At 38.3% G+C, this 18,480-nt stretch overlaps 1 protein-coding gene across 8 annotated transcripts in view; it reads left to right on the top strand.

Annotated features, from left to right (window-relative positions):
* The window catches only part of KAT6B (lysine acetyltransferase 6B), a 187,161-nt gene that overhangs the window by 128,025 nt on the left and 40,656 nt on the right, over positions 1 to 18,480 (top strand). For 6 of the 8 annotated variants that reach the window (XM_032839652.1, XM_032839642.1, XM_032839633.1 and 3 more), the window contains exons 5-11: positions 4,055 to 4,170; positions 4,415 to 4,496; positions 7,156 to 7,288; positions 10,028 to 10,959; positions 11,993 to 12,114; positions 13,675 to 13,790; positions 15,552 to 15,693. In XM_032839652.1, the coding sequence (XP_032695543.1) occupies positions 4,055 to 4,170; positions 4,415 to 4,496; positions 7,156 to 7,288; positions 10,028 to 10,959; positions 11,993 to 12,114; positions 13,675 to 13,790; positions 15,552 to 15,693 (1,643 nt within the window). The remainder of the gene's footprint in view (positions 1 to 4,054; positions 4,171 to 4,414; positions 4,497 to 7,155; positions 7,289 to 10,027; positions 10,960 to 11,992; positions 12,115 to 13,674; positions 13,791 to 15,551; positions 15,694 to 18,480) is intronic. The other 2 variants (XM_032839678.1, XM_032839686.1) reach the window with 2 other exon arrangements.

Below are 18,480 nucleotides of genomic sequence, written 5' to 3'. Positions count from 1 at the left end.
AGGTCCTTAATCCATTTTGAGTGTGTTTCTATCAGTGGTGTAAGAAAATATATTTTTTCTTCTTTATTCTTTTGCATGGAGCTGTCCAGTTTTCCCAGCACCATTTGTTGAAGAGACTTTTTTTCCCATTGCATGTTGTTGCCTCCTTTGTCAGTGATTAATTGACCATTATAATTGTGGATTTGTTTCTCTGCTTTTTATTCTGTTCCATTGATCTGCATGTCTGTTTTTGTGCCAGTACCATCATGTTTTGGTTACTGCAGCTTTGTAGTATAACTTGAAATCTGGAATTGTGATACCTCCAGGTTTGTTTTTCTTTTACAAGATTGCTTTGGCCATTTAGAATCTTTTGTGGTTCCATACAAATTTTAGGATTGTTTGTTCTGGTTCTGGGAAAAATGCTATTGGTATTTTGATAGGAATTGCATTAAATCTGTAGATTGCTTTGGGCAATACAGCATTTTAACAAAAATAACAACAATAATTGTTCTTCCAGCCCATGCATATGGAATGTCTTTCCATTTCTTTGCATTGTCTTGAAGTTTTTTCGTCAGTGTTTTATAATTTTCAGAGTTTAGGTCTTTCACCTCCTTGGTTAAGTTTATTTTGGGTTCAGTTACAAATCAGATTGTTTTCTTAATTTCTCTTTCTGCTGCTTTATTATTGGTGGGTAGAAATGCAACAGATTTCTGTAGATTGATTTTTGTATCCTGTGGCTTTACTGAATTCATTTATTAGTGCTAATAGTTTATGGTGGAGTCTTTGGGTTTTCTGTATAGACTATCATGTCATCTACAAACAGTCAAAGCTTTACTTTTTCTTTATCAATTTGGGTGCTTTGATTCTTTTTTCTTGTCTGATTGCTGCAGCTAGCACTTCCAGTACTCTGTTGAATAAAAGTGGTGAGAGTGGACATTCTTGTCTTACTATTGACCTTAACGGCAAAGCTCTCAGTTTTTGTTTTTTTATTAAGATTTTATTTATTTATTTTTAAAGTAAACTCTCTCCCCAATGTGGGGCTCAAACTCAAGTCCCTATGACCAAGAGTCACACTCCTCACCAACTGAGCCAGCCAGGCAACCCTAAAGCTCCATTGAGTATGAGTTAGCTGTGCCAAGATCCCCATTTTCTTGCTGGCTGTTAGGTAAATGGCATTCCCTGCTTCTAAAGGCCACTCCTACTTCTTGGCTTCTGGTTTCCCCTTTCTTCCATCTTCAAAGCTAGCAAAGCTGGGTGGAGGCTTTTATATCCTCCCTTTTTCATCTCATTTTACTAACCCATCTGGAAAAGATTCTCTCCTTTTAAGTACTCATGATTAGATTGTCCCTACCCAGATAACCCAGCATAATTTCCTCGTCTTAAGATCCGTACCCTTAGTCATACCTGCAAAGTCCCATTTACCATGTCAGGTATGATAGATACAGGTTACAGGGATTATGGTGTAGACATGTTTGGGGGCCATTATGCTGTCTACTACAGAGCCCATGTTTTTTTCTCCCATAGTACTTACTCCAAAAATTATTTTTACTGGTTTGTGGTTTCATTGGTACTTGTTTAATTTTAAACAGTATTCCTTTGGTTTTGCTAGATAAAACTACTGTAAGTGACTAGTGCTTGATATATGTTTGTAATAAGAATGAATGAATGAATAAATATATATTATGCTCTCAGATCTGATAAACTGCTCATCACAAAAGTAGAACAAAGTCCAGAAAGACAAACAACTGTGAATTGTCCGCAGAGCAATATCCTACATTTTAGAGGGAATTGTTGAGTTTATGGAATGGTTAAACGGGAGGTAAGGAATTTCATTATCAGTAGCAATTTTGTTCTTTTTGAACTACTGTAATTGTGTAGTGGTATATCAAGACTCAGTTACAAAAAAAAAAAAAAGGAAAGAAAAGAAAAAAAAAGACTCAGTTATAGTCTTTTGTGTTAAAGGGGCCGTGAGAAAATAAAATGGAAATGTTTCTTCATCCCTCAGCATCTTTACAGAATCATGGAAATTTAGAGCTAGAAGGGATCTATGGCCAATTCTCTTGAGCTAAATAAAGGTAAGATTGCTGCCTAAAGGAAAGATAGGCTCAAGATTCTAGAATTTGACAGGGTAGCTTAAATGGTAGTTTTGAGATACAATATTGCTTAAAGTGAGAGAAAGCAAAAAGAGGAAGAATTTTCGTTGCTCTTGATTGACAGTGACTAAAATCCATTAATTTTCAAAATGTGTAGTCATTAAAAAGTATTTTCCATAGGATCTCCGTGAGAATAAATAGTAAATTATAATAAGATGTGAATTACCTTAGTTTACTGAATATTAAACTACAAAGTACAAAAGCAGATTTAAATGTAGAGAAAACTTCAGTGCATGAAATTGAGGTCATATGTGCTAGTGATGTATGACTTACAGGAAGTAATAAAAAGGGGGAAAAGAGAAGTAAATGGTATACTTTTAAGCTGATGGGACCTATTTTAAGGGTGGAATTTAAATTGCTGTTCTTTAAAACTTGAGTTCTTGCCCCCCTCCCAGCTATATAAAGGAGGGGGGGAACCCTGATCAAAGTAGATCTTTCCCCTCCCCCTTCAGAGTATACTTCTTAAAGTAGACCAGCAAGCTGTCTTTGTTTGCTGTTCCTGAGCAGAAAGAAGTGATTGATGCCATTTTTATATATTTCAACTTCCTCCCCCTGTGCTACTCATTTGAATGAGAGGAGCCCTTATAAAAAGAAATGGTGTCATAGGTTAAATGCATCTGCCTGGGTGTCTCCACGTCCTGAGGTTGTAATCCTATGACAACATTTTATTTCCTCAACATCTTACATACAGATGTTTGGAATTTTTTTTTTTAAACTCAGAAATAGTGTGCTTTTATTAACAGTATTGATGATTGATTTTGAATGTTTTTACTTCAAAAAGCCAAATCTCCTAGTGGGTGGAATTTTATGAAGCACCTGTTAAGCTTTAGGGAGGAGGACCTTTTTGGCAGCGACCCAAAATACATATTTAAACAATGAGCCTGCCAAAGTCAGGAAATTATAAAACAGTTTTGAAATTGCAGAATCTGCTTTTTTTTACTACCCTCAGGTTTCTTTTGCAGCTTGGTTATAAGTTCTTTCACATGGGATTTACTAATGTTCTTACTATTTTGAGACCAGATTTAGAAAAACAAAATCAAGTTTAGAGATCTCAGGTTTGGGTGATAAAAAGACCATCACATTTTAAACTGAACTGTCTTCCAGAGAGTGTAGGCTCTACACTCCCTAAGCCTTTTGGAGGAATCTATGACTGAGGGTAGCCTGGGTGGCTTCCTTGAATGGTATTGCCCCTCGGGGTCTCCACTTTCCCTCTGTGTTGTGAGCAAAGCTAGATGAAAAGTGTGCCCGAAATAGTGTGGAAAAGCTGGACACGCAGAAGAATGGGGGAAACCTGCAGTGGGTGTTGCTTCTTGCCATATTCTTTTTGACCTGGATCTTCTAACCTCTTAAATCTCCGATTCATAATTTCTGCTTCTACTTCCAAAATTTAAATTCAGGGGCCCAGGGGCAAGACGGCAACAGTATCATCTTTGTATATCCCAGCAATGGGATACTCTCTGTATAATTTTTTTTTTTTGCATTTGTAATTAGAATGTTAAGCAGCACCCCCCCCCATTTTTTTCACTGTCACTGTAAGTTCTATGATTTCATTACACAGAACAGGAATCACTTGAACTTCACACCCTCCTCACAGTCCAGCAAACCAGAGAGTTTTTGGTAAAGGGTGGTTGCTGAGGAGGGCCAGGGCAGGAGATGAACCGAAGGGACAGGAATGAGAATGTGATCAGAGCATATGTTATCTCCAGGTTCTTCCCAAATTTCTCTGAGGGAAACATTTCTGTAGTCACGGGGAAAAAAGGGCAGAAAGGGAAGTACAATTCGGATTCTCTGATCTTTTTGTATTTTCCAGTTCTTTAGGTCTTCAACCAACATTATCACTCTCTATTAAAGTATGACGGAATGAGAATTGAAAAAATCTAAAGCCACATTTCCGTAAAGTAATTTGCTTTTTATTCTTCCAGGACACCCATCCTGCTTGAAATTTTGTCCTGAATTAACAACAAACGTCAAGGCCTTAAGGTGGCAGTGCATCGAGTGCAAGACGTGCAGCGCATGTAGGATCCAAGGCAAAAATGCAGTAAGTAGGGCACACAGCGGTCCATCCCCAGGTAAAGGGCAAGCTTTCAGTGTTAAGGTGTTTCGTTTTTGTAGGCTGTTGCTGTTTTCTTTTTAAAGTTTTAAACACGTGTGATTTCAGATTTCAGCAGGGATCATGCTACCCCCTTCATTATATTTTGTTATTATTCATGGGCTAAGATGAGAATTTGTGGCCTTTTACAGCTTTTTCAGTCTCAATTACTCTCTGCTATGTTATCTTACAGGATAATATGCTTTTTTGTGACTCCTGTGACAGAGGATTCCATATGGAGTGCTGTGACCCCCCACTTTCCAGAATGCCAAAAGGTGAACTTTTAAACCATAGTTAAAATGTGTTTTATTACATACGCATTAGCTTTGTCCAGCCCAGAGATATGCAGCTTCCATAAGCGTTTATTTGCCCCTCCTACCCGCCTTATTCCTGTGGGTTTGGCACAGCTTGTGAACAGAGGAGTGTAAAAGCATTTAGTTTGTAGGTAATGTATATAATAAAGAGTAATTTGGACACAGGGATAAAGAAGAGCCTTCCTCTCCCATAACCATTCCCTTATTAGAATAGGTTAGGTAGGTCAGAAGTTCAGAACATTCTCTGTATTATTCAGTACCATGTTCAGAGGTGAGATTCCATAATGTTGTGATGGTGTCCCCAAAGTCCTACGACTGGAGCCATCCCACATTTCTTGGCCCTTAGTCAATAATTTGAACATGAGCATCTGAACCATTTTATCTGGATATATCCATATGGTGTATGGATTTCTGTCTCTATTTGTTGTGTAAGTAAGCCTAGCTCAGCTCCTTTTCCTCATTTTATAATATATTAAACATTAAAAATAACTGCCTCTTTATAAAATTTATTCACTTCTTATTGTGAAAGATTTAGTAAATACAGATTGACAGAAAGGATTAAGAAGAATCAGCAGAAATTCCTTCCCACTACACACTTTTTAAAAAAAGACATGGGACATTCTAAACATGTTTTTGTAATCTTATGTCTTCTCCATCTTTATAAGATTCTAACATCCCCACATCAATAAATGTTCTCCTAAACACGGTTTTTAATGAGTGCGTAGAACTCCATAGTACAAAGCGGGTTACACACCTGGTGACTGGCCGCAGTAATGCTTTGTTGGGACAACATACGTGGTTTTTTGTTTGTTTTTTTTAAAGATTATATATATATATTTTTTTTTTTTTTTGACAGAGACACAGAGAGAGAGGGAACACAAGTAGGGGGAGTGGGAGAGGGAGAAGCAGGCTTCCGGTTGAGCTGGGAGCCCAGTGCGGGGCTCAATCCGAGAATCCTGGGATCATGACCCAAGCCAAAGGCAGATGCTTAACCCACTGAGCCATCCAGGCGCCCTGCAACTTACATGTATTTTAAACTCCTCTAAATGTGTTACGGGCAAGCTGGTACAGCATTCTTAAAATTTTGAATTTGCGTCCTGTAGGTGGAGTAGGCATGTTCACCTGGCCCCAGTCTCACTCCTCCTTGTCTTGTGTTCCAACTTGCTTCAGTCACATGCATTATCCCTGGGTGGCTCCTGAACATATTTGATTTTGCAACCCCATGTGTAAACAAACCGTAACTTATTTAACCGGTCCCCTATGGTGGACATTACAAATGTTTTCAATTTTTTCCATCCACAATTATTTCCTTAAGATAAATTCCTAGGGGAGGAATTGTTGGATCAAAGGCCATGTACATGAAAAGTTGTATCAGTTTTCGGACCGACCACCAGTGTGTGAGAGTACCTGTTCCTCTGTATTTTTGACCAACACCCACCATGACTGTATTTCATTCAGTCTGAGACACATTTAAAAAAATAAAAAAGGATGCTTTGTATAGTCCTTAGTGTCTCAGATTCAATGAACTACAGTGCTATTATTTAAAGTTTTGACCAATTTGATAATAGAAAAGAGATGTCTCATGATTTTTTTTCTTTAAGCAGTGAGATTGAAAGCATTTTGTGTTTGATTATTGGCTGTTTGTATATCATCTTTGTAAAAAGCTTGTTTTTACCCATTAATCATTTTTCTCTTAGTGTTTTCACCTTTTTCTTACTGATTTGTAGAAGCCCTTTATATTTTTATGTAGTCCAGTCCATGAATCTTTGTCTTTATGGCTTCAGTCTTAAATGTCAGTCATGCTAAAAATAAATAAATATCCACATATTTTTCCTGATACTTGTAACATTTAATTTTATCATAACAGTCATCTGCCCAGAATTTATTTTTATAAAGGATAGGAAGTAATTCTTTTCCTTCCATATAGATGGCTGTTTGTTCTATCACTACTTCACTGAGTAGTCATTTCATCCTTTCCCCACTGACTTGAAATACAACCTTTTGATACGCTAAACTTTTCTATAGGCTTCTGTTGTTTTGGTCTAAAAATTCTTGTCCAATGACCTATTTCCCTATTCCAGATGTATAGTTTTAATTATTGCAGCTCCACAGTACTTAAAAATTCTGTTTTAATTCAAAAACTATCTTTTATACTGATATTTTCTTTTCTTTTTTCTTTTCTTTTTTTTTTAATTTTTTTTAGTGTGGAAGATTTCCAGAAAGAAATAAAAGAATTATTTTTTTTTTCCAGAAACTCCAAAAACCGAATTACTTGAAAATGTGTCCCTCTAATTGAAAGATACATATTATCTGACAGGATCGGGTTTTCCTGTGTGTTTATGTGGTGGAGGGAGGTTTGGTGACACGTTGCAAAAAGCCTCACAGAAGGGTTTGGAGATAGGGGCAGCCCTCTGCTCTCACCACCTTGACCTCTGGGGGAAATTGACCTTTAATGACGGCTTCCTGAGGCGGATGTGGACACAAGGGAGTGACCTACCTTCTGGAATAAAGTTCTGCATACAGGCACCCTTGGGCAGCTTATTTCAGCTGCAGTTTTTATTTAATATCTTCTCCTAAAATGAAACATTAAAATATTTTTTTCATATATATATTAATTCAGGGATGTGGATTTGCCAAGTCTGCAGACCAAAGAAAAAGGGAAGAAAACTACTTCATGAGAAAGCTGCACAAATAAAACGACGATATGCAAAACCCATTGGACGACCGAAAAATAAATTAAAGCAACGATTGTTGTAGGTTGAGATCTTATCAAAAGACATCTTTTATGTTGTGCTTTAAAATATAGGCGATTGTAACCCCCTTAGATTCCACTAACTTTTTAACGTCATTTTACAAACTCAAAGGATGAGGAATAGATCTCCTTCTGCATAAGCTGTGGAAATTTTTTGAAAATAACATTTCTAATTACAATTGGCATTTGGGGATCTTCTGTTGGCAGGATCTGTGATACAGCAGGGCGGAAGCAGAATGTAAGAATTGGAAGCAATCATTCTGCCTACTTTATTACTGGCTGAACATTAGAAAGGCTTAATTATATAAATATTTTTATGGAGATTTTAAAACAAGAGAGGGATTTATTCACATCTATGAGTGGATCCATTTTTTTTTTTCACTCCAGATAGCATTTTAGAAAAAAAAACTTTTCTGGTGCTAATTTAGTATTACAGCCTTTAAGATCCCTTGTATGAAGTAGGGGCCTCTGAGAAACCTGTAAATGACTATCCTCATGTTTGCACACACAGAGTTAGACAGAACCATTTGGTATGTGCAGATGTGTGCAGACATACATATGAAATAACATGTTCGCAGTGGCCTGCACATGTACTATGATAACCTCGTTTCTGCTAGCCTGTGGCCATACAGTTGCCATCAAAGCCCAGTAGAACATTTAGCAGGAGTTACTTAGAGAAGTCGAGGAAAGATAAGGGAAGAAATTGATGTGTTTTTTTAAACCTTTAGAATATAGAATTGATTGTCAACATTAAATAGGGAGTTGCATATCTAAAGGAGTTCTATTTCCCACCTCTTTAAGTTTAGTGAAAGGGTCACTGTGCTATAGAAATGAATAGATGTTCTGCACACACTGTGAGCAAACACCAGATCCCTTGCCTTACTTGCTACTCTTCCCCCTGATTTTATCTGAAGCCATTCACTACCTTACCTGCTCTCGGAAGAACCATCTCTCCTGCACCTCTGTCTCCCAGCAGAGAAATAGAAAATGCATGTTCCTTTATAGAGTTGTTTCCTATTTTTTTATGAAAGCCCTTTAACTGGTGGACATTTTTAAATGGAACTTTTGTTAATTTCTCGAGGCAAACATGAAACATTTATGAATAAAATCTTTCATATTAGCATCATTTGAAGTAGAATTATATGTTTTTGCATTCATCCTGGGTAAGCATTGTTCTCAAAATGGGACTGTATCCTCAGGGCCCAATTAAAAAAACCAAATTAGGATATAAACTTTCTAAACAAAGGACACAGCTGAAAATTGCATCTGGCACCAGTCCTAACTTTTTGTTTGTCCAAAATTGTCCTTTGAGCTTAGGAATTTTTAAGACAGTCTAGGGAGTTTTCCTTTTTACATGCTTTATAAGCATCTTATCCTTTCTGGGCAATCAATTCCAGATACAGTCCAAATGCAGCATTCTAATGGGAAACATTTTAGCTTGGATGATTGTTTATTGGTAACCCTTACTGTGACACTAGAGCTCTCCAGTGTTAACCTGATTTGGCTGTAGCATTGGTGTCGGGCAGAGCTCCTGGCGGCGGAGCGGCCTCAGATGAGCCCAGTAGCTCGCCCCGTTGATCTGCACCAGAATCCGCTGCAGCTGACTGCGGAAATTGTTCGTTAATGTGCAGGACCACCACCACCCTGTGCTCTCCTCTTTGTAATGAAGATATTCTTATAATGCAATATCATATCATTTTCAGGCTTCCATTTCTTCATTATGAGCCTTCAGCTAAATTGTAATTTTTAAAGTGCATTCTTGGGCCCCAGCACTGCCATAATTCACATGCAAATGTTCCTATTGTATAAAACTCTGCTGCAAAATGGGTCGCTTTCCAAGCCCTAGCCTGAGGTGAAGGCAGGCAGCTGCTGCTCCTCTAAGCAGCTGTAGTAGTGGAGTGGCCTATGGTCTCTATGGACCACACAGCTGGATGGGCAGAACCAGCCTCAAATGAGTCGAAATAGTGTACAGAGATCTGATAAAGACCATGGTAAATGTGCTGCTTCTTCACCAGACTTTCCATGTCATGTCTGACCCGCTGTAGCTTTTCTTTAATCATTTCTTCAGTTTTTGCTATTGTTGTCCTTTTTTCAGCAATATTTTATGCTGTAACTAATTGTCTCCTCGACATAGAGAGTATTATTGGTTAGCTTATCATCCTAAGCATAAACTGCTGAGAGGAAGAGGGTATCTTTAATGTTTTAACAACAAGAAAAAAGTACTAAGTTATAAACCTGCCCAAATTCTACTTACATGTCTTCCAGCTGAGTTAAAATTGCTTCTCACTAGAGATATAAGATGAGCTTATTCTTTCACTTCTAGATCATACTTAACGACTTATGTCCTTTAATACTTTGTAAAAAGATGTAGGAAATCAGAATGACTTGGGACCATACAGGGGGTGCCATTTTTATTGAAGTATCAGGAAAGCCTTGCATGTTCTTTGAGTTGCTTCAGAAATTGTCTTAACTTGCATTGGCCCTGGGTCCACGTGGCTTCTTCCAGTCCCTCCCCAATGGGCCCCGGGAGAATCATGACATGCACAGGGAGTGGCCGCTCCCCTTTTGAACAGAGAAACACCTAGATGGAGACACACACACACAGACATCGTTCTTAGGGTTGCAGTTCAGCTTCTTAAGTTTAAGCACATTGAATGCATCTAGTTGCTATAAATTTGTTTTAGCTACCTTTCTAATTCTATTACTGAATGCTGATACTATTCTCTAAATTTTTGCCTAGGTCTGTAACCAGTGATGAAGGATCCATGAATGCATTCACAGGAAGGGGGTCACCTGGTAGGGGTCAAAAGACTAAAGTCTGTACCACACCTTCATCTGGTCATGCTGCATCTGGGAAGGACTCAAGCAGCAGATTGGCTGTTACAGACCCCACTCGGCCTGGTGCCACCACCAAAATCACCACCACCTCCACCTACATTTCTGCCTCTACACTTAAAGTTAACAAGAAAACCAAAGGGCTCATTGATGGCCTTACTAAGTTCTTTACACCATCACCTGATGGTCGCAGATCACGAGGTGAAATAATAGACTTTTCAAAGCACTATCGTCCAAGGAAAAAGGTCTCTCAGAAACAGTCATGCACTTCTCATGTGTTGGCTCCAGGTACCACACAAAAGCTAAAACCTCCACCTTCTTCACTTCCGCCCCCAACCCCCATCTCTGGTCAGAGCCCCAGTTCACAAAAGTCCAGCACCTCCACTTCTTCTACCTCTCCCCAGAGTTCTTCTAGCCAGTCCAGTGTGCCCTCCTTGAGCAGTCTGACTAAGAACAGCCAGCTGAAGGCACTCTTTGACGGACTCTCTCATATCTATACCACTCAGGGACAGTCTCGAAAAAAGGGACACCCAAGTTATGCACCACCCAAACGTATGCGTCGTAAAACTGAATTATCTTCCACGGCAAAATCTAAAGCCCATTTCTTTGGAAAAAGAGAGATTAGAAGTAGGTTTATTGCTCACTCCTCCTCCTCTAGCTGGGGGATGGCTAGAGGACGTATTTTTAAAGCAATTGCTCACTTCAAGCGAACAACTTTCCTTAAAAAGCACAGGATGCTAGGCAGATTAAAATATAAAGTGACCCCTCAGATGGGGACCCCCTCACCAGGGAAGGGGAGCTTGACAGACGGAAGGATTAAACCTGATCAGGATGATGGTAAGCAAAAGGTCAAAGCTCCAAACAAACCTGCGTCCCGTCCCTTTCTCCCCCAAACCCCGAAAAGAATAAATCAATCAGTTCCTATTTGTCACATAGGTCTTAGCTATTTCTCTTGTTCTCACTTCACTTTCATACAGAAGCAGTGAAACTTTGACCTTTTTCTAATGCTGACTAAACCTCCAAAATGTTGTTTTTTTCCAACTAATACTCTCCCACCTTTTATTATTTATTTCCATCCGTAGTGACACTAGGACCCCCAGATGCCTCCATAGTGTTGCTTTATGGCTTTGTAGTCCCGCATGAGTAGCCACTGTCGCGCTTCTGCCATGTACCCTGCCGCAGCGCTGCTCGCTTCTGTGCTGTCAGTGCTTCCCGCGGGCGGGGGAAGGGGGGGTTAGCTCCTCATTTCCGCTCCCTCTGCTCCATTGCTTTCTCATGACCAAGATCATCCTGCTTCCTTCTCCACAAAGCCTGATCTGTGATTCTGTGAAGTGTGCTTTTGGGTGTGAGTGTGTCTGTGTGTGTATTCACCGTAGGGAGAAAACGGAGTTCATGATTTCATTTTAACAAATTGGCCCGTTACATTTGCTACCCTTTATAAACCAAAACCAAAACAAACAAACAAAAAAGAACCAAAAATGTGTCATTTCGACAAAGCAGTAGTTTTTGGTTTTTTGGTTGTGGTTTTTTTTTTTGTAATCTCAAAGGGATGATGGGAATTCCATAACTAGACATTGATACAATGTCTAATCTCAGTTGAAAAATACAATTTTGCTTTGTATTGCTCTTACTTTCCCTCATTTGTTGGAACTATAAGAAGATGACAGTGGTAATTCAAATAAAAATTTGGGTACAGCAGGGAAAGGGTACTGCCGGATCTTTTGAGCAGTGCTTAGATATAAAAGCTTATAAAGCTTAAAAAATAATCCCTATTTGCCCACTATGCTAATTTGGTGCCATTTTGGTAATATACAGTGGTTACTCATGATTCAAGTCAGTGAATGCACTTTCTGCTGGTTTTGAATGACAGATACTGAAATCAAAATAAGCATCAAACAAGAAAGTACAGATATAAATGTGATTGGAAACAAGGATACTGTTACCGAAGAGGATTTGGATGTTTTTAAGCAGGCCCAGGAACTTTCTTGGGAGGTAAGGCCAGGATACCACATTATATAGTAACAAGGATATTATGTGATTGTTATATGTGTGACGACTATGAAATTACTGCTTTGATTTGATAGTGAATCCCCCCTCAGAATCCTTTGTGGTCCTTTAACTGTTACCATGATTGTTTTTGTTGACTCTAGCTTCAAAAGCAGAGGGACTTCATAGAGTTGTCTCCACTCTCAAAAGTTGATGAGGGCTCAACTGGTCTCACAAAACAGACCAGAGTAACAGTAGTTGAAACAGACTTGGAAAAATGCTTCTAAGTTTGAGGGACTAGATGTCTGATCATTTTCATGGAAATGTAGAAAATAACAGTTTTAAATGGTTAAAAAGAGCATCGCTTTTAAATTTACCAGTGGTTCTTCCAGCACAGATGGCCAGCCATATGAAAAATGTCTCATAATTTTAACACTTTGGCATTGATTAAGACAATATTGTGTTGCTTGATCAGTTATAATCACTTTCCTTTTCATTGTCCAGTAATTTGTTTAAATGATTCCACTTACAAGAGTAACTCCAGGTAGTTTTATTGTCACCAAAATAGGTGACAGGTAAGGCTTTTGGACTTTGCGAGCTCAGATTTATTATGGAGCATGAATTTGGTACCATTAGACCAGGTTCAGTTTATGTGTCAAACTCTTCACAGATGGGCTCACTGCCCCACCTTACTCTCTCCTTGGTCTGGGAAGGGGCCTGTCTATAGGCTCTTAAGCTTCATTTTTAGTAGCAGCCACTTGGGCTACCTACTTCTGACAGTTTCTCACTTAAGGAGTTATTGGATATTTTCCATTTCTCATTCTGCCCCATCAGTATGCTTTGTATTGGTTTCCTTTTACTAAGATAAATGTCAGAAATGCCCCCAGTTTCTGGGATTTGAAGTCCTTAAATATTACCAAATTTTCAGCCTACTTCTGGCATTCATAGATAGATGTGATGAACAGTGGACCATTATCTGAAAGATGCTTTTAAATTTTAAGCCCCCTTTCAGTATGGTAACACCGGCATTGCATTCAACAGCGTTTCTTGTCTGTATTAGGCCAGCAGAGTTCATAACTTCACGGGGCTTACTGCTTGGGAGTGAGATAACATGGATATTAAACTGCAGACTTCCACAGTTGTTGGTATAATTACAGTTGGGATCACCATTAACTTCATGGAGGAATAGGAGACCGTAAGGGTGTCTAACCGCCGGATCGTCTTCTAATTTATTCAGTCTTAATGCATTGCACCAGGTCATTTAAATTCATTCCGTTCAATAGGCATTTGTATGTATTTACATTGTACTCATTTCCTGTGTTGGTAATACTGTTTCTTAACCCTAAGAAAAACCCTTAGTTTGTTTATATGTGAACCTTATACAAAGTTGATGATTATTTTACAAGATCCTCTAATGTGTTTTCAACAACATGAAAACTCCCCATGAACATTAGTGCCGGTTCTTGATAGGTTTTCCTGATTCACTGGTGAAAGAACCAAAAGGTAAGTGAAGAAATCCTCTTCTAATACACATACTTGATTTCCTTCTTTTCTTTTCTCTGACAGAAAATAGAGTGTGAAAGTGGAGTGGAAGACTGTGGCCGGTACCCTTCTGTAATAGAATTCGGGAAATACGAAATCCAAACCTGGTACTCCTCGCCTTACCCACAGGAATATGCAAGGTAATGGAACAGCCCAGAAGGTATATAGCTTGAATGTCATATATCTGAGGAAGGGGAATTCCCGGTTCTGAAGTGGAAATTAGATGATCTTCAAGGCATAAATTTTGATAGTTGAGTCAGAGTGCTTCCAGAGCTATTACTTTTTCCAGTGTCTTTTTATAGTAGTGTTCACTGTTGTATGTAAACTCCTTCTACCCTTTAGTCACAGGGGCATTGTAAATTTCGCCTTTGAGCTTCTAAGATCTTGCTTTCTCTGGTTAATTGGACAAATGTTGTTTGTGGATGAAACCAAATAAGGAGAAAAAACACTGGCCATTATGAAGTAGTTGGTGGTTTCTTCTCATTGCCCTGTTTATTTTCCTAAGTAGGCCTGTTCATTTTATCTCTGATATCTGACATTTTGTTTTTCAAGTTTTTTACAGAAATGTAGCCGAAGAAGGAAAAATGAAAGAAAGTAGGTGGGGGTGGGTAGCCTTAAGAGACCCTTCCCCAAGTCTTAACTTTTAGAGCCATTTGTGACTAATTTGTTAAAAATGAAGAGAAAATAATTATCCTAGAGTTTTCATTTGTCTCGAACTAAGATTAGCTGTGAAATTGTCTTGAACTAATATATCTAAAAATGGGTATCTTGTGAACAGATCTATTCCTTCAGGTACATCAGAATACACTTTATTAGTATCTTCTGAAATGTTTTAGCCTATGAAGTTTCTGGTAATCACAAACTTGAAATTCTTCTGGAGTAGATAATTGTCCTTTTCTCCACTGCGTGGGTGTCTGGCCCATCATCCCCTGGAGAAAATGGGGAGGGTGTTTTAGAAGATATGTGGCAGAGTAAGAATCAGGAATCTTGGTTTCTCTTTCTAGCTGATACCACTTGACTATGTGTTCTTGAACGACTTTTTAAAAACACCTTTGAGCTTCAGTTGGTATGGGTAATCATAAGTCATGTGTTCTGAGAGCTTTAGCTGATTTTCCCCAAAACCGTTCTACCCTTATACCCCAAAGACCTAGAAAGTGCTTCTAAACATTTTCTTACAATACTAAAAGTATGTTTAAGTGTGTTTAGGCATGCATTAAAAAGTTATAATTTTAAAGGTGAAGAAAAAGTCACCATGAGAGAGAAATCCGTTTGTATATCAGAGTCAGTGGGATTTGTAGAAACAAGATCTTTTTATTTTTTTTACATTTATTGCTTTAGATATACATATATGTAATATGTATATGTATATATAATTATGATAAGACTTTAATGTTACCTCATCCATCAGAAATGCTAACTAAATTCTAGGACTTCTCTGCCTTGTAAATACACAGATCATTTTTAAAAATAATGAATTCACTTCCCTCTGAGTGAAAGATGATTACAGTTATGCCACTGACCATATATACTATTGACAATATGACATTAAATTTGAAATATGAAAAATATTCATGTTTACCTGACAGCAGGCCGTCCTTACTGTTGATTTTTCAAGTAGTGGTTCCAGGTCTGAAAACCTTTTTTTCTGTACAACATTTCTAAGGAAACAAATGATTTGTTCACAAAATAATGGCAGCAAATATTATTATATTGAAAAATAATGTAAGCTTTGTATAATCTCTTTACTACTGGCTTTTTATTTTCTTTTTTCAAAACTACTTCTTTCAAATACTGTTGTATAACCTTATTACGACTTGGAGAAAATTGAACAACATTTAATATCTCTTTCCCTAAACAATATAATCAATCTGATAGATTCTTTGATTTTAAAATTTTAACAGATTACCAAAGCTTTACCTGTGTGAATTCTGTCTTAAATATATGAAAAGTAAAAATATTTTGTTAAGACACTCAAAGAAATGTGGATGGTTTCATCCTCCAGCAAATGAAATTTACCGAAGGAAAGACCTTTCAGTATTTGAGGTAAGCATGTGTAAATAAAAAAATTCAGCCTTTGAGACCTAGTACTTCCAATTGTTGATTATGTTCTGATTTGTTTCTAGAAGGTGCACAGTATATTCGATTTTGGCATTCAAATTTAGATTGCTCTTTAAAATATCTCCATGTTTTGGAATGTTGAACCATATTGAGCAACCATTTAGGTTGACGATGAATCCCTACTTCATCACATTAACTTTTTTGTCTTCTCCCAAATCCCTGTCTGCACCAGATATATTCACCAGTGAATTTATGATCTTCTCAGCTCTTTGTAAATTCTACTTTCTTTGGCAGGAGAAATTAGCTTTGTTCAGCAGCTCCAGCCAATGTCTGGCAGGTGCTCACTCTTCCAGGGAATTGAACAGCTGTACATATCTCCTCAGTACACAACCACCTGTGTTTCCATCCATTTCTTGGCAGGGTGGATAATCCTTTTGGTGAGACCCCAGCAGATGTTGAGACTCCCTCCCTCATCTGGGTAGATGGCCACCCCTGGAGAACTCTGCTGTTCGCAGGAACCGCTTGTGGCCTTGTATCTGTCATTGTAGGTTCCTAAAGAACTGACTGAGTAGCGGAAGGTCTTCGCCTGTATATATCATTCCATTGTTCAGTCGCGTTCTGTTGTCAGTTTCAAGAATCCAGCTTAGCTGTGTCATTTACACCTTGAGGGGACCGTGCCTTTCATTCTTGCATTTTCTCAGGGATTTTTCATTCTCTCATTTATTCTTGTTCCTCCAGTTGAGCACTTGCATTGCCCTGCCAATTCCCTTCTCTGTTACCCATCACTGCATTGTTTTCATGCATGGGTGCTCAGAACAAGCCTTCCTTGCACAGCAGACATGATGTCTTTTTTTTTTTTTTCTCTCTGAAATACAGTTTTACTTTATTGAGTTGTTCAGACTGAAATTTATTATTCTGCCCCACATTTCACTTTAGTTCTGGTGTGTAACGTCTTGGATGATATTTAATATAGGGGAGGGTCACACACAGGTTTCTCTCATTGACGAGGTTACCTCTCGAGGACAAGCCAGAGCTCACCACCTATTCCAAAGGCCAATCAGAGAACACAGCAACCTTTTCCTGGTTGTATCAGGCTCTTTTGGAAACTTGAAGGAAGAAGGGCATCGTTGCTGTGAAGATTTAATGATACATTAGTACTTACGAAAGGTTAGGCGCAGGGTTTCTCAGCGTGGGCACCGTGCACCTCTCAGGCTAGATAGATCTCTGGCATAGCGGGCATCCTGTGCGTGGCAGGCCGCTCAGCAGCATCCCTAGCCTCCGCCCACTCCGTGCTGGTGGTATCACATTGCTTCCAGCTGTAACAAGCAAAAGTTTCTCCAGGCACAGTGTCGCTGAGGAGGCAAAATTACTCCCATTGAGGCCCCCTGGGCTGGAGGAAAAGCTGAATTCGAGCCATTTAGTTCATTTCAGAACGTTACTCAGTCAGCCCCAACCAGGTGAGACTGCAGAGCTGTTCTCATTTGAGGCTTAGCTAATATCAAAAGATCAACTTTTTTATTGGCTCCTTCCTTCATGCCTTGGATCCTTTCTTGAAACCAGAATGAAGTGAAAATCATGGTCTCTTTGTTTCCCAAAGGACAAAACACATCGTTGCCTTTAAGTAACCGTGAAGTAAATCAGCATGAACCTGCTTGTGGGGTTTAAGCTCTCATGAATCCTGGGAGAGTCTTCTTGGGGATAAAGGAGTCAGTTTTGATAGTCTGATAACAATGGTCTGCTGTTTCTGGACAGGTGATTTTGAACCATCACCAAGATCAGAGGGGGAAAAGTGAAAAACAAATTAGTAAAATTTATGCATAAAAATATTTGAAGGAATTGGATTTATCTATGCTAAGGTCACTATTCTAGAATCCAAATCAATACTTAAAGGACAGCATGTAGGAAACTTTTCTTTTAGCAGTTTCCTAAGTAACCTTTACAATAAATGAAGTATAATCATAAATTAATACTTTCCTGTCTTTATCCCTCTTGAAAGCATGCGTATTAGACCTTACACAGCTGATAAGAATTTGCTTCAGCATCGTCCTCTGTTTTTCTGGTTCATCAACACCAACATTTCCTTTTTGTAATGTAATATCATTTCTGAAAGGACCATACTCTCAAATACATAAAAACTTCCTTTAATTAAAGAGAGAATTGTATCCTCTGTGTCTGTTGCCCATATTTGATTTTGTTGCTATGCGTGGGACCTAGGTTTCATCCAAGGGAAATAGTTATATGAAGTCTAAAAATAATTTGTGCAATATGAGAACCTGTATGGTCCACAGGAGACTGGATAACGGTCAAGTTCATTGTTACAGAGCTCTGGTTAGCAAATATCCATTTCCCCTAAGAATAGTGCTAGGGAAATTCTTGAATCTGCTGTGCTTTTGGTTTTCAACAAGTAACTACATCTGATCAAAGAAATTGGCATCTGTGCCTAGCCTCCTGTCTATAACCATCAGTATCACAGCTTGATTCTTTTATTTTGAAGAAAAGTAGACTGTAATCATGGTACTTATTGTAGGTTGAAATTCATCTCACTTTCTCTGTAAGTATTCCCAACATAGAAATTTTATCTCTTCCAATTATATTTAAAATGATGCTTGGGATAAAACCAAAATGGAATCCTCTTTTGCTAATCTACACTTCTGAAGAATCAGAATAATACTGTTCATTTATTTTATTTTTACATGACGTCCTTTTGAAAACAACATAAAGTTTAACTTACTTGAGCGGTATTTTGCTGTGTTTACATTTCTTTAATTCAGA

This window comes from Lontra canadensis, unplaced genomic scaffold (assembly GCF_010015895.1).
Source record: "Lontra canadensis isolate GAN:19392208 unplaced genomic scaffold, GSC_riverotter_1.0 scaffold3, whole genome shotgun sequence".
In the NCBI taxonomy this organism is placed as follows: domain Eukaryota; kingdom Metazoa; phylum Chordata; class Mammalia; order Carnivora; family Mustelidae; genus Lontra; species Lontra canadensis.
This window is presented reverse-complemented; position numbering and strand designations above follow the sequence as displayed.